The sequence below is a fragment of the Bipolaris victoriae genome (assembly GCF_000527765.1).
Source record: "Bipolaris victoriae FI3 unplaced genomic scaffold scaffold_91, whole genome shotgun sequence".
Taxonomy (NCBI): Eukaryota; Fungi; Ascomycota; class Dothideomycetes; order Pleosporales; family Pleosporaceae; genus Bipolaris; species Bipolaris victoriae.
In genome coordinates, this window is record NW_014575301.1 from 61421 (window position 1) to 77248 (window position 15828).

Genomic DNA, 15828 nt, shown 5'->3' on the forward strand with positions numbered 1-15828 from the left:
CAGGATGAGAAGAAGCAAGAGAAGCTAGAGAAGCAAGAAAAGCTAGAGAAGGAAGAGAAGCTGGAGGAGAAGAAGGAAGAGAAGCTGGAGGAGAAGAAGCAAGAGAAGCAGGAGAAGTTAGAGAAGCAGGAGAAGTTAGAGAAGCAGGAGAAGTTAGAGAAGCAGGAAAAGCACAGGAAACATAATTGAAAGTAAGTGTAGAGCTAGGGCTAGAGTTGAAAGCATTCCTGTGTCTGAAAGTAATCCTTACTTAGAAGCTGATCAGGAAGGACATGATCTGTTAACATATTCTAAGACTTTCGGTATTCCCTTGTTATTAATACACTAGATTGTGTTTATCCTGGAGGATGTGCAGTTGTATGTAATAGAATAATGATATCAAAAATGTCAGCCTCCTTTCTAGTGATTCAACAGAACGTACTTCTAGGTGCAGGCCTACGGTGTATAAAGGTTGTGTCTGTCCAGAATCCTACAATATCCTACTGGCAAACTCCACCACTCCAAGGCATCGCCGACCGTCAATCTCCCCAACTGCCTTCCTCTGTTGATGTTGTTATCATTTGGCTCTGTCATGACGGGAACTAGCATCGCGCACCATTTCCTAAAGAACAGCCCCCAAGATTGGCCTCTCCGCATCGCCATGGTGGAAGCTCGACAAGCCTGCTCCGGTGCCACAGGCCGTAACGGTGGCCACATTCGCCCGTCTTCGTATGCAGAATATGATCGAGCGAAGGGCTTCGTTTCAAAAGACGAAGCAGCAAGGATTACGCGTATGAGGGCCGCTCACATCAACGCACTCATAGCGGCAGCGAATGAGCTAGATGATGAGGGGTTTGAGGCCTCAGAAGCGAGAGTCGTGGACAGCATAGAGGCAGTTAGGCAGTTGAATGTGCTTAAGAAGGAAGTGCCGGATCTTGGGATCGAGTTCACGGCTTTTGACCAGGAGGAAACGCAAAATGTAAGCTTATTTCCTAAGCCTAGTAACATATGCAGAGCTAATGATGTAGCTATCTCTCCGGTGGGAGGCCGCAGGCATAATCACGGGTAGCTCGAAGGTCGCAGGCACCATTTGGCCATACCGATTCGTCACGCATAAATTTAAGTCGCTCGTCGATAAGTATCCATCCTTCTTCCTCGACATAAATATGCCAGCTCTCAATGTCTACTCAACCAACGCTGGCAATGCAATGCTTGAGGTCACAACATCTCGCGGCAAGATCCAAGCTCGCCATGCGATTAACGCAGTCACTGCTTGGATTCCCCATCTAGTCCTAGGTTTATAAGAAAAGATCGCCGGTGGACGATTGCACGTGAGTGCCCAGCTTGGTGGTGCTGATATTCCTAAAGCAGGAGAATGGCCATCGCTTACTGGAAATGGTAGTTTATCAACCGGCCGAGCTTGGTCTTTATATCGGGGTGGCTTGGATTATATCGTACAAATGCCACAGAATGGAGAGTTCATGTTTGGAGGTGGGTGTGGAGGAGATGGCGCTGCGAACACTACCAATGTCGACACCGATGACAGTCTCCCTCCTAATCACAGTATGGCCGCGTATCTTAACGGCGCACTACCAGGCTACGTAGGGTATGACAATTGGGGGCCTGAGAGAAGCGACTTCCCATTCGAAAACAGTTCTTTTATTTTTCCTGGGCGAACGAAGAGGGTCTGGACTAGCATGGAAGGAGCATCTTCCGACGGCAGGCCGCTCGTCGGTATGATTCCAACTAGTGTTACCCACCGATCGGTTGGTGCTGTTACAACAAGTGCGCAATGGATTTCGGCGGCTTATGATGGAGAGGGCATGTGTTTTGCATGGCTTTGTGGACAAGCGCTTGCGTCTATGCTGCTTGGTAGAGAGAAACGCAGCAACCAAACGCACCCATATTGGTTTCCTTTATCGTTCGAGCTTACTGAGGAGAGAATGAACAGCAGTAGTAGAGGTCGCTCAGCAGTAGGTAAAAGACATGTGACAAGGATGGTCACGGCATTTGGAGGAAGAAACTAGGGTACGAAGGGATTTTGCCAGACCTCTATAAGTACCTGACTTTTGACTGGAGCACCTGTCCTCAAACTAGTCTGCACCTTCTGTTTCCTGTTTACCTGATTGCCTTTTAAAAGTTCTGGAGATGGTGGTGTTAGCTAAAAACCCCGCTCTCCAGCTTAGATATTTACTATCACTTGTTCTCGGCTAGATTGCTAAATTGGATACTTAGCACTTAGTCAACTATCAACATAAAATTTCAATTGAATTCTAAATCTTCCAATTACCTAATTAAGTAAGATATTCCATGTAGCAATAGTCCCAATTCCAAAACTAAACTCTTTCAGGGAAATTGCAGTCTATGCACAAGTCCATGTCTGGAAACTCGTTATGTTCTTCCCATCACTTTATACATCTAATTGCTAACGCATCACCAAGAACTAAGCATCTTTGTGTTTACAGCTACAGAGTATATATTCTAGTCCGATATTCCTATATTGTGAGGGCGACTTCGCGCAGTGCAGGTGGTCAAACAAAGTAAGAAAAGAGCGATCTATTTGAGGTAAAGAAATAGCAGATACTGAGCTAACTATGAGCGAGCTCTAGGATATATACACTCTAGAGATCGGCTGATAATAGCGATAGAACTAGCTGGAATAGGCTGGTCGAAGCTGCCAGCTCTAGCAAGCTAGCTGAGACAAATAACTTGACTAGTAATCTGATTGCTAGTCAATCAGCTTGTCAAGTCTGCAACTTGCCAAGCGAGTGAAGAGAAAGAAAACAACAAAGAGATCAAGAGAAGGCAGCAGGCCAAACTCGTGGCTCAAGTGGCTGAGTAAGCCGGTTGGGCCTGAGACCTGACAAGAATCTGGGTGAATTGCTGATCACCAGAATTCTGCTGAATCAAACGAGTATTGATCAACAATCGGTAATTGATGGATCTGATCCAATCTATTATAGAGTATGAACCAATAAATCGATCTAACATCGATCAGTTTGCATTGTAGATCAGCCGGATAGCTTATATCTACAACACTTAAAATATAATACTAGATTAAGAGGGTAGGGTTTAAGTTTAAGTAGAATTAAGCTAACAATAACGCAGAAGAACCTGACTCTGATACGCGGAAATATGTTGAGAAGATTGCTTTCAAGTTCTCTTTCTCAGACTAGTATAGAGTAACACTCTATCTGCTTTGTTTAGGATTTACATATTATCTCGGCGTGATATTAATTATAGGACAGAATACACTTTATACAATTATGCCTTTAGAGATTAGCATTCTATTGATCCGAAGCACAGACTACGAATAGAGAATTGAGGCTGATCTTCCAAAGAATAATTGTCAGGTTGGAATATTTATAGTTTCTCCTGGAAGAAAGCTAAAAACACCCTTCATTCTGTTCCTTATTGCAGATAGCTACGCTTTATAGTTGACTACAGCCTAACGAAGCTTAAACTCCTTCCATACTTTCTTTGGTACAGGAAGTGGTCGCCATACTGTTATAAGTGTTTGCAATTCATCGTCATCCAGATTTCCAAGCCTCAATCCCGTATACTCAGAAACCGTCCTCATATCACTATCCATTTGACCAAAACCCACTCGCTCATATACTCCAACCTCCACTTCCCGAATCACCAGAACATACAGTCTTGAAAGGTCCCTTCCTTCAGTGGTGTGAAACAAATGTATCCCAGTGCACTTGGTACCCGGAAGAATAGGTGTAGTGCAAGTTGGTGCGAATGTCCATACGGATGGTCCTTTGTCTTCGAGTTGTACTATTGCCTTATACTCCAAGGTGGAGGAAATTGTCTGACTTCTACAGATTCGCACCGGAAAGGTCCAGGTGGCGATATGCAAAGTGTCGGAAATCTTCATGCTCATGTCATCATAGGCGTGACAGAATTTCTCCATGTTAACAACGCTACCATCTTCAAGCTGAATCGAGATTTGAAGATCCTTGTTCAGGTCCAGCAGGTCCCATTCCCAGTCTTTCATTTCCCACCTTATCTTGCTTCGCCAACCTGTCCACAACCAGGATGGAAACCCCTCACGCCGCTCTGCTGGTGCATCAACCCCCCAACATAATCCCCCATAAAATCCAGTGAGTGGAGACAGTCCGTGGAGATGTGGCTTTGATTCCCGACCAGGCCTTCGTTGTGAAGATGCCGAAATCATCGGCACACCAGCACAATGTAACACTCGTTTCCGGCTCCTTGCAAAGGCGTGTAAGACGCCAAGAAACCCCTTCAAGATGTCAGTGGGATTGGTCAACTGCCTTTCAGTATATTCTTCGATTCTTTGGACTATCTCCCATCCTGACGTGCCGATTCCTCTCGTGAACATCCCAATGTTGATTTTGTCACAAAATTGTGCTTTAAAACGGTGGCCCTTCTGATTATGGAGGCTTCGTAAGGGGAGGTTGAGAGCTTCACAACAGTACATGCCAGAGCACTCGAAATAGACCTGACTGTCGGTGAAGATAAGTCGTCTGGGAGAAAGAATGCCTTCTTGATAAGTCCAGCCTCGTTGAAACCATTTCGAATGTCGTATTTCGCCTCTTGGATCTGGGAGAGACGATACTAGCATGTGTCCTCGGACTATTCCGTGCGGTTGGGGTTGTCTGCATCTTTTTCCAACACCTGGGAGGCCGTGATTGGGGGTTGCTCCTGCAGCGGCAATAATTGTGAGATAAGCACAGCTGTAGATCAAGTCCATGTGCCCCACCTGTTCCTGCACTTCAGTTGGCTGAGACTGATTGATACAAAACCGGTCTATCCAGAGAAATCGCATACCCAAGGATTGAGTAATGACAATAGCGTCTTCAATAGTTTCAGGCAGCTGAGGCGGCAACACTCGAGAAAAATCTGGACCTCTTTCACCCGCTCCCCATACATAACTTAGAGCCACGTATTGGACTCCAGAGCCATGAACAATTTGTCGCGTCGCACAATCGATTACTCTAAACGAGGTGATTGCAGAGAGTGGGGATGTGATGAACTTGGACGAAAGTGGTCCATCTCCTATACCACATGAACTAGAATGATTGTCTTGGCAGTAGTTGAGCCAGCTTTTGATCAACTCAGGGTCGATTTTGGGTTGTATAAGTCGAATAACTGGGGCATTCTCTGATTGTTTGAGTAGGAAAGCTGAGCTTCCGTCAATGGCGAGCATGGTTGTGTCGACAGCTTGCCAACCCCTTCCCGGGATTCTGTTACTGCTCAATGATCGAAGCTCATGGCTTTTGTAGTTTCTTGCTTGCGACGGAACGAGTTGAAGCATAAGTTGACAGAGCGAACAGCTGTCGATGCTCCAGTTCTCTATCGAATTCAGTTTGTAGAATGGTTTACCCACTCTTGTAAGATGTTTCGTCCGAAACGCTTTGTCTAGATCGATACGTTTACATCTTTTGCAGAGGTCAAACCCCAAGACAGATGCAGCAGAAACTAAACATGTCAGCAACGCAGAGTCAATGATAAACCCTCTATACCTCGTCTTTTAGGCTGCGATCGCCTGGGGGACGGCTGTTCACGTCTTGTGGACACCATTTTGTACACGATTGCTAGCTATACACAGTTAAAAGTGCGAATTATCTAGAAAGAAGACAAAGGGAGCAAGCCGAGCTTTTGTCTTCATCGTACTGCGCCCTCGCACAAACTGCGCCGCCTCCTAGGCCACTGAACGTAGGTTTGCCCTGAATCTGAGACGCCGTTTGTCCCAGATCTGCGCCAACAGATTGTAGCCCTAATAGGTGCAATGTGCTGCAGTGGCTTGAAACGGTGATGAGACGTCCAAGGCTAATAACGAAGGTGGCTCTAAGCTCGGGCATAGTATACTTTCCGGCCACATTGTACCAGTATGGTTTCCGGCCACCCCACCCAAAGTGGCCATTCAACTTGAACTTGTGATTTTTCCAACACCACGCTTTCAATATAGATCCACGAGAGCTTGTTATATAAAATTCTATCACAGATCTTAATTCTGGTATTTTTAAAAGTGAGCGGGCAGCTGTAAGTTGGCATAAAATCCCGCGGTCAACGCTACAAGGCCGTCGAGTAGGCCAACAATTACACCCGATAGCTCACCAAAACCAGCAGCGATTGACTCCAGAGCAAGAGCAATGTCTAGTAGTTAGAGTGGATACTAGAAAAAGACTCACGCGCACAGCCGCCATCTCGTCCACGCGTCCGAGAAATGGCTACTAGAATTTTACGCATAAACGGCGACTGCTAACTACTTAGACAACTATGGGTATCTTACTTTGTTGCCCGTAACCCACGCGTCGCATCGATAGTCAGCCAAAAGATTGGGAGCGCGCGCACTACCAGTGCCAACTATGAGACTATTAAAGCCTTTCCTGAGCTGTTTAAACGTACGCATATAGAGCTAGGCATATAGTATAAAGATATATAGAATATAGATAAGACTAGAGTTGCGCTAGAGGTATGTACGAACGCTAGAGTACTTATAAGCTCTTTAAAGAAGAAAGTTTACGTTAAGTCTCTAGAGGATCGCGAGTGGGTGTTAATTATTAAGACTATCTCCGCCACAGGCGCCAAGCTTCAGTGCCTAGTTATCTCTAAGGGCAAGCATCTTTAGACTATGTGGTTTCCGGCTACTGGTACACTAAGCTGGCTATACATTACGTCAGAGAATGGGTGGATATCGAATTTAATTAGATCTGAGTGGCTGCATCGGATTTTTATACCAAATACAGCGCCTACAAGTGGTGGATATCGACTACTTCTCCTTGATGGCTATGGCTCCCACACACCTATCGACTTCATGCAGCTCTATAAGGTGAACAAGATCCAGCTACTATATGTTCCTGCGCATACCTCTTACTTGCTGCAGTCGCTAGACCTAGCTCCCGTCTCTGTACTCAAGTCTCGCTATCGTTATCAGATTCAAGCTCTCTCAGCGTTTGACGACGCAGCGCCAGTAAAGAAAGAGCGCTTTATTGTATCATACAATAAAGCTAGAGTAGAAGGACTATTATAGCATGTCGTTAGAGCTTGCTGGAGGGCTGCTGGACTCTATCTATACAACCTAGACATTGTGCTGCTCTCGTCCTAAATAGCTAGCCGACCAGTTACTCCGCCAGCCGCCCATTAGGCCTAGGAACTACTAGAATAAGTCTTTAATACCCCTCGGAGCTCACAGGCTCTACATAAGATCTAATAGTAGCTACTACTGTTAGAATCTCTGTTACGAAGCACCTGGCTTGTGCTTAGTAAAGTAGGTAAAGCTATTACGGAGGCAAATACTAGACCTGTCTAACTTAAAGCTTAAAATTAACATCTTAGGTATTGACTGGATAGCTATAAGATTATTCGCGTAAGAAAACGAGTTGAAGTTAGCCTAAATGAACCCTTTAGTAACGTTGAGAGTATTAAGGCTGCTGTTGCCCGAGCGGTAGCTCTACAGGCACAACGGGCAGCTATTTCAACACAAAAAGAAGCTGAAAAGGCAGCAGCAGAAGCCGCAGCGCTTTCTCTTAGCTCTATGTGTAATGAGTGGCAACTTTGGGTGGGGTGGCGGGAAACTATATGCCCGAGCTTACCCCGCAACAAGAAAGCAGCTCATACCAGAACCGGAATCAAAAAATTAAAAAAAAAAAACAAGCTCTCCAGCGGGGAATTGAACCCCGGTCTCCCGCGATCTGTCAATTGCTTGACAAGCGGAAATACTGACCACTATACTACTGAAGATTGGTAGTCGCTTATTGATGGAAATTAATTTAATCTCATTATATTGAGCGAGGTATATTTTTCTATAGGACTAAGTATTGAGCGGGGTCAAGGCACCCATGTCCGATCTTTTCTCCACCTTAGCAATCCAATCCCAACTCTCGTATTTCGGGACCCGACGACGAGGCGACATCGAGCTAGGCAAGGATTGTGGGCCGAACTTTATTTCCAGTGAGAGACGCTAACTACATACCTGCAAGGAAAGGAGAAGATGTGGTAAACTCCAGGTAACAAACATCTAACAACTAAGGAGAACCAGAAATAAGAGCAAAGAGAAGTAAGGATCTAGAAGGAGAAAACTAAGAAGGGAGCGAATAATGTCATGAGTTAGGCTTTGAGGCTTCATCTTTACAGCAGTGAGATCAACTTATCCAAACAACCGTCAGGCCGATGAGTCATGGCACGGTTTCTAAAATACCTTTAAACCTATAGCAGATTCCGCTATCTAGGATGGGAAATGTCTCCCTAGCTCCATCTATCTTGCTATGCGTAATCAAGATAGAGTTCCACGTGGAAGCACGGTCCTTTCGAAGGAGCTACTGCGTGATTGGGTTGTCTGGACAGTCTGTGCTGTATCATGACGCGTTCTACTGTCTGTTGTTAGTAGGAAATGTTCAAAACGTCTTCTTGCGCAGCTACATACGCGGCCTCTTACGTGGCAAAAAGCGCAGATACGCGCGGCTTGCAACTGGGGCTGATCATGCGCCGCCCAATCATTTCATTGCAGTATCTTAGTGCATGGATAAATTAGATATTAAGGCCGTTCGGGCGCGACTTCGATGTCAGGACTAGCTTAGCCTCTACTCCTAATGTGTACTACACACGGAAATATTTTGGTAAACCACAACCGGCACGGCTCAATGTCTTGACCAGCTGTAGAGGTAAACAACAATGATACGCCACGTCTATGTATCCCCAATCATCAATTTAACTGATCGAGAAGGGTGAATGTGAAATACGAGAGCTCCTTGGCTAAAGAGTCCATTACTAAGAAAAACAGTGAAGTCTATTGCAATGGTCGATATTACAGATCCCAGGGTTGATCATAACAAATGACGAGGCAGTGAGAGAGCTAGCATCGTACTCTCATACCCCAGGTCCACAGTAATTATTGAAAAGCCCTGTCGCAAGGTAAACAGTTGTTGATAAATAGGAGACTTTTTCCCTTTTGGCTTCGTAGACAGCAATCAGTTTTTATCACTAGAAACCTCAGCCAGTGGTCGACGATTTATCATTCGTTATGTTACCTATACTTATTTTTGCTGGTCTTACCATCGCACAGTCTTTCGGTGAGGCTCAACCGTCTCAAACATTTATCAGCGCACCTGAACTTTACGCTCCTATTCTATCGGTCAACAAATCTGATGCACAACTCGCCAATGGACTTTTACTTATGACCAGTCAAGAATATGGGCCACTCTTGATGACGGACTCCGGGGATTTAATTTGGAATGGGCCTTCAGGACATGCAAGTAATCTATTTGTCCAATATCTGGACGGTAGCCCAGTCTTAACTTACTGGATTGGAATTGGGAGCAATCTCGCACACGGATACGGTCAGGTGAACATCCTTGACACAAACTACGACCAGATATACACTATCTGTCCCAATTTGACCCTGACCTCACCCACCGGTCAGTCAACGGGATGTAGTCTTGATTTGCACGAGTCCTTCCTGACGACACGTGGTACCATTATTTCCACCGCCGTGAATGTTACTACAGCAGACTTGACCTCGGTTGGGGGACCCGAGGTTGGATGGGTATACGACAATCTTTTCCTTGAAATTGACATCAAGACCAACGCCATTTTGTTTGTATGGAGTGCCCTTGCAGCAGGTATCCCTATCAATTCAACCAAGCAGGCACTATCATCGACGGGTACTTCGCAATCGAATCCCTTTGATTGGTTCCATATGAACTCCGTAACTACATTGAATGATGGCTATCTTGCCAACTCGCGGCATACCTGGTCTTCGTATGCCTTGGATTCAAACGGACGTGTCAAATGGACACTTGAGGGGTCAACTGGCGGAGATTTTGCCTTGCCTACAGTGGCTAACTTTGTAAGTCTTGGCTATCTTAATGATGCGCATCCCATTCAGCCAATCACGCACTTGGTTCTTCAATAGTCGAATACTTACACTTCAGTAGTCTTGGCAGCATCATGTTCGAGTGGAGAACGAGACTTCGAGTTCCCTCTTACTGCACATGTACAACGACATGAATGCATCAGGCGACCTACCTTCGAATGGCCTACTACTATACCTGGATCTCGAAAACTATAAAGTTACCCTGAAAAGTCTCTACATGGACCCGAATCAGATGATAGCCTCTACCTCTCAAGGCTCCTATCAGCAGTTATCCAATGACAACGTGCTCCTCGGGTACGGAAACCAGGAATACTTCAAAGAGTTTAGCCCTGATGGAGATGTTGTTATGAGTATCTCAGGCCTAAGTTCGTATCGCGTCTATCGACAGACTTGGGATGCTTCACCGACAGGATACTCGCCAAACGTCATCGCTAAGCAGGGTCAGGGCTGGGTCAGTTGGAATGGAGATACAAAGACGACTAAGTGGGCTATTTATGCTGGCAGCTCGAACGATTCACTATCGCTGGTTGCTGAAGTAGCACGCATTGGCTTTCAGACTCAGTTCAATCTGTCGAGTAGTGCCGCCTGGGTGCAGGTGGGGGCGTTTGCTGGAGAACTCCATTTGAAAAACTCGAGTGTTGTGGCGGTTAGTCACTGAACCGCAGATAGAAGACCAGTGGATCGGTAAAATCTAGCCTACTTAATTGTTCAGAGTTAACTTATGGAATGATTTGTACAGTTTTCTCCGACCCGATGGGCAAGTTTGTTTCTACTAGTTCTGGCAAGTGCAATAGCCCAATACCCAAACCTAAAAGCAGAACGAACAAATCGTAAAATTATGTCGTAGAAGTCAATATAGGATACATGTATGAGCCAATAACACATGTCTCACAGAACTTCGCAAATTATGCTTTTGTCTCTATAGATTCTTGCGAGTTGCTTCTAGAGTTGTTGCGGTGATTCTCGGGTGCCTTTGAATAACTATAGCAGATTTCTGTGCAGTATACAAAACGCATTCAAATAGAAACATAACCCTATTACGCTCTATATTCAATATAGTTGCATCTGCCATTAGTCTCTCGAGCGCTAGTGATACCTTCGATGATAAAGAGCTCGGGAATTTTTTTAATAAGCAATTGAACTGAATATGAAACGTAGGAAAGGTGATCCAGATTTATTTCTGTTTAAGAAAGATAATGGGGTCCATTAGTGCGGTAGAGTTTGGAAAGTGTGAGCGAGGCGCTTTACAAATTGATACGAAGACAACTTACTTTGCCTCTTGATTACTAGCTTCGCCGCTTGCACCTATCAAGTCATCACCAAGCTTGCGATCTCCAGTTTGTCGTCAATCGTCGAGAATTGCTTGATATGGTAAACATGTCGTGCAACCTCAGCAGCACTTACCTTTTCCCCTCCTATCGATATTGAAGGACAGATATATCTTGATGGCGGGTTGACGAACAACAGCCCTATCTATATTGTATACGAGAAAGTAAAACGTCTTTGGCTAGCTGAAGAACCACTCATGGTTAGCATCGGAACGGGCGATGCACCTATGAAGGAGTTTGGGGAAACTTGGTCTAGGTCGTGAAAGCCTTAAGCCCGTCGCGACTCAGACTAAGGAAACATCCATTGACTTTCTGGAGAGCGATCCAGCGAAGCAATGACGAAAGATTACAAATACTTCAGAATCAACGTTCCGAATATGGGAATGATTGGCCTCAGAGAATGGAAAGTGACAGGAAAAATCACAATAGCCACCGAGCAGTGAGTTGTTACTTAATCGAGTCGGACAGCGAATTAGCAACCAATAGCCATGTTGTATAGAAGTGGCCTAGCCATATTTTGATTGCGCCAAAGCACACCCAGAGATGACTTATGCGAGAAAGACCTTACCTGCCAGCTGGCGGCTAGTATTGTGCTGAACCATTGCTACTATAGCAGGCCTAGCCCCTAAATTTCTGTAGTTACACACCGCTGTTGATATCCCAGATCTCAATCGTCTGATTAGAGGGCCCCTTAGCAAAAGCCATATACCAGGTTACGCAATGTTTTCGCGTACCTAGGCCGCCGAGGACGATATGGTCACCTTCAAAGATTTTAGAGAGCGGACAAGCGAGGACAAGGCAGGTTACCGAAAGCTTACCTTCTGTGCCAAGTAAGCTTTGTTGTATGGATTGCAATAATTTCTGGGTAAGTACCTGCTGCACTGATAGAGCAAGCAGCGCCGAACTCTCAGAAGCAACAAACTTTATATCTTGGTGGTACAAGAATGCAAAATGATGCTGCATATCCTCGGCTAACATGACAAGCAATATGTTCGGAACCCGATATACTTATAAATATGGAAATGAGCGATTAAGAAGAAGAAATAGTTCATTCGAGGTTAAACGCTACAAGAACTGCTAGCACCTAGTAACATGGTTTTCTGTGGTCGAGACTGCAAAGTGCTAGGCACGAAGTCAAGGCACGCGCGTTGAATATCGAGGATAACAGCAATTGACGGGGAGGCAGTTGAAGAAAGCATGCTTGAATGATTTACAAACTTAAATCCTTCAGCATTGCAAAGCGGATGTCATAGGAATCGCAAAGTTCAATAACACGTGCGGAGGACATGGCGTGTTGTCTACTGGGAATATTCAACATCGACACACCGCTGCTTTATGGGTAACGGAAACAGGATTTGGTTTGCCTCTAGAAATGTATATAGTAAAAATCGCTGTCATGGCTGCATTCTCGCCTGGGGTTCAAACGGTGAAATATATTTCCCACTGATTCCTGATTTTGACCACTCTTCTACTCATGGTCGTATCCTAGCAAGTTCGCCGGCACGCTGTTGCTTGATTGACGCGGATGGACCTGATTGAAGTAGCGGAATTGTGTCATTTAGTTGGCTTTGAAAATGCTTGGCGTGGTGTTGACTTAAGGTCTTTTTATCTTGAGGCTTTCTTGTGGTGCGACGGACCCCAACCATAACATAAAAGCGGTAAATGATGACGGCTACGACCTGAGCCTGTACTCAAAGCACAGTAATTGAATTGTGTTACAGAAAAAGAATATAAAAGGCGGTCAAGGGGTAAGGCTCTTTTCTATCTACACAATCTCTAATCATAACTCTATATTCTATGCGGAGCACAAGGACTTAAAGGATGTGTTAAGTATCATGATCTACGTTCATTCATTGCAATGTGACCCTTCCGTGTACTAAGCCTCATTGGAAATGTATGGTACAGTTCTCTGGGGGCCTTCAACTTCAGGAAAATAGCCTAATGCACATTTCTCGAACGCAATCTTAAGGAGAAAAGGCAATATAGTATAAGAATATGTTAATGATTTAGTAGAGGTATATTGTAGAGAAGAAATAGTACAAGAAACGCAAAAAAGAAAGAAAGAAAGAAAGAAAGAGTGAGGGAGGGAGGGGAGAGGAGGAAGAAGGAAAATGAGAAGGTCGCCATTATGCAGCCATGTACTTGCTGAGCTTTTAAAGCAGCGTTGAGTTTTGCTGTATCCTAAGGCTAGTCACCGAAATAGGAGTTTTAGTACAGCTAGGCACGCTGTTGTCGTAAAATGTGTTCACGTAGAGCGGACAACTATAATAGGAGATTCAGTATAGCTTAGCGGGCGTTAGTCCTAAAACAGGTTTGCGTAGAGATGGCAACCGTCACAGTATTCACTATACTACTGAAGACGATTGATGGTAAATTGTATTAACTTGCAATTTATATTGTGGAAATAATTAGCCACAGTAGCTGCTGTTACCGGAGATGTTATCGTCCATGCTGCACACGAACCCACTATCTCATTCCGATGATCACAACCCCATTGGTCAGATGGCTAGGAACTTTACACTCAGCCCATGGCTTGGCGCAACATCCACCCTGCTTCTCCCCAAGTCTTTGTCTCGTTGATGTTATTTCACTGGTTGGTATTTGTGGCTGAGACAGCTGAGATCCATTCGATCCGATTCGAGAAATTCCCTGCGCGGCGCAAATAGTGTTACCTTTCTTCTCATCCGGTGAACTTCCCCGCCTGAGTAGCTTGGCAGCTGAGACTCCATCTGTTTATAAAAGCAACGATGATTCTAACGAATTTACTCCTTCCATACTGGTCGACACGAATTCTCTTTCAAGTTTTCAAACTCAAGTGGACTCTCAATGTTCTTGTCAAGATTACTTCTGATTGTCACGAGACCAACTAAGCGCATGATTAACAAGCTCGCCAACAGTGCCCAAAAAGGACAAGGCAGGGAACAGATGGAGTCACATGCTCAAACAGAAGGATCGGTTTGCGAGGATTGCAAAGATCTCAAGCGGGAACTCCTTACAAACGATGACATTTTGTGGAAATTTCCCATCAACCTGAGACAAATCAGAGCTAACGATTCCTGTGCGTACTGTAAACTCCTAGTAGATGCCATGCACAAATTTGGTGGACTGGATTCGCTGACCACAGGGCGTTGGCACTTACGGGCAAGACATGGCCTTGTGCTGGAAGGAGAGGACAATGGAACAAAGTACCAGCTTGAGTTTTATAGCACACAAGGTATGTCTCATTCCGGTTGCATCTGCTAGTGAATACCATTTACAGAAACTTACTACCGTGTTCAAACAGACCAGCAGCCAGCAACGCTTCCGAGCTCGATCATTACATCTCAACACGTCCTATCGGTTTGGGAAAACGCACGCGAGTTCGACAAGCTGCGAAGTAGTCTTATGAGAGACGCACCCATACCATCAGAACTGCCCCATCGAGTACTTGAACTTGGCAATTGCATGGAGGAAGACAGTGACATAAAGATTTCTCAACCAGAGAAGGGATTGGGGCCACAACTTTATGCCACCTTGAGCCATTGTTGGCGAAGAGAAGATATCGAATCAACCAAAACGCTATCCAGCAATCTTCAGGCTCGTCAAGAGCATCTGGCTTTGTCAGAACTACCGGATAGCTTCAGACAGACTGTGCGCTTGTGTCGGCGCCTCGGAGTGCAGTATCTATGGATCGATTCTCTCTGCATTGTCCAGGACAATACTGCAGAATGGGAGAAAGAAGCTGCAAACATGCACAAAGTCTACGCGAATGCGTGGTTCACCGTCGCCATGCATGGATCAACGCACGGATACATGCCTTTCAGGGACATCACGCTCACAGTCGGGGAAGCGTCCACGATTGTTCATGTACGCCGCATTCCTGAGCTTCTGGATATTGTAGAAGCCAAAGCCATGGCTCCAGCAGTCGGCCGTGTCCACGAGCTTGCTGACAATGAATACTGGAACTCTGTGTCCCAGAGAGGTTGGTGTTACCAGGAGCGTGTACTTTCAAACCGCATAATCCATTTCACCGACCACGAATATCTGTATGAGGAAAGAGGTGCTGTGAACAAATGCCAATGCCATCAGCATTGGAGTTTTGAACAGGGTTTCGCCGGTAGTTTGGCTAGAGGCCCAATGCCACACGATGATCCCTACCGACTCTGGGGTAAATTGGTCCGGCAGTACACCTCGCGCATGTTCGGTCAGTGGCGGTCTGATCTGTTGCCTGGATTTGCAGGAGTAGCAGCAAAATTCAGTGAAGGTCGTGATCTAGGTCACTACTTTGCAGGACTGTGGGAGAAGGACTTGATCAAGTACTTGTGTTGGCGAAGTCGCGAATGGGTTTCTGCACGTGCCAGTTCATGGGCCTGCGACAATTGTCGACCACATCCGAAGCGCATCGAGTGGTCGGAGGAGATGCCGATTCCAAGTTGGTCATGGGCTTCCCGCTTTGGCCCTTGCGAGCTTGTATACGACAAGTGGAAACTCAGTAAATACACCCAAGTCGCCTCGATCGACCGAGTTGAGTGTCTCATGGACATCAAGAATCCCTTCCTCAGCATACGATCGCTGAACAAGAATGCCTGGCCCAAAGACCCTGGTGGTCGCTATCTCGTTATTCGAGGCTCTTTGTACTCATGTGTCCACTTCTCGACTCGTGGACATGGGCATGATTTCAAAGCAAGTATGGGA

The 15828-nt window shown here is 45.5% G+C and overlaps 5 protein-coding genes across 5 annotated transcripts; 4 read left to right on the forward strand and 1 right to left on the reverse strand.

Annotated features, from left to right (window-relative positions):
* Positions 1-9: 9 nt before the first annotated feature.
* COCVIDRAFT_29536 (hypothetical protein) lies at positions 10-189 on the forward strand (the record flags this gene model as incomplete). The annotated part of the gene is made up of 1 exon (XM_014697758.1): positions 10-189. A coding segment is annotated over one exon (180 nt), but the record flags the coding sequence as incomplete, so codon positions are not given.
* Positions 190-571: 382 nt separating this feature from the next.
* COCVIDRAFT_40727 (hypothetical protein) lies at positions 572-2006 on the forward strand (the record flags this gene model as incomplete). Its single annotated transcript, XM_014697759.1, has 3 exons — positions 572-958; positions 1026-1268; positions 1323-2006. 3 exons carry the CDS (start codon positions 572-574, stop codon positions 2004-2006), a joined length of 1314 nt encoding a protein of 437 aa, XP_014553245.1.
* Positions 2007-3427: 1421 nt separating this feature from the next.
* Positions 3428-5266, reverse strand: COCVIDRAFT_108263 (hypothetical protein; the record flags this gene model as incomplete). The annotated part of the gene is made up of 1 exon (XM_014697760.1): positions 3428-5266. The coding sequence occupies one exon, from the start codon at positions 5264-5266 to the stop codon at positions 3428-3430; it is 1839 nt and encodes a 612-aa protein (XP_014553246.1).
* Positions 5267-8974: 3708 nt separating this feature from the next.
* COCVIDRAFT_29538 (hypothetical protein) lies at positions 8975-10484 on the forward strand (the record flags this gene model as incomplete). The annotated part of the gene is made up of 2 exons (XM_014697761.1): positions 8975-9799; positions 9888-10484. The coding sequence occupies 2 exons, from the start codon at positions 8975-8977 to the stop codon at positions 10482-10484; spliced, it is 1422 nt and encodes a 473-aa protein (XP_014553247.1).
* Positions 10485-14598: 4114 nt separating this feature from the next.
* On the forward strand, positions 14599-15504 carry COCVIDRAFT_108254 (hypothetical protein; the record flags this gene model as incomplete). Its single annotated transcript, XM_014697762.1, has 1 exon — positions 14599-15504. A coding segment is annotated over one exon (906 nt), but the record flags the coding sequence as incomplete, so codon positions are not given.
* Positions 15505-15828: the final 324 nt, after the last annotated feature.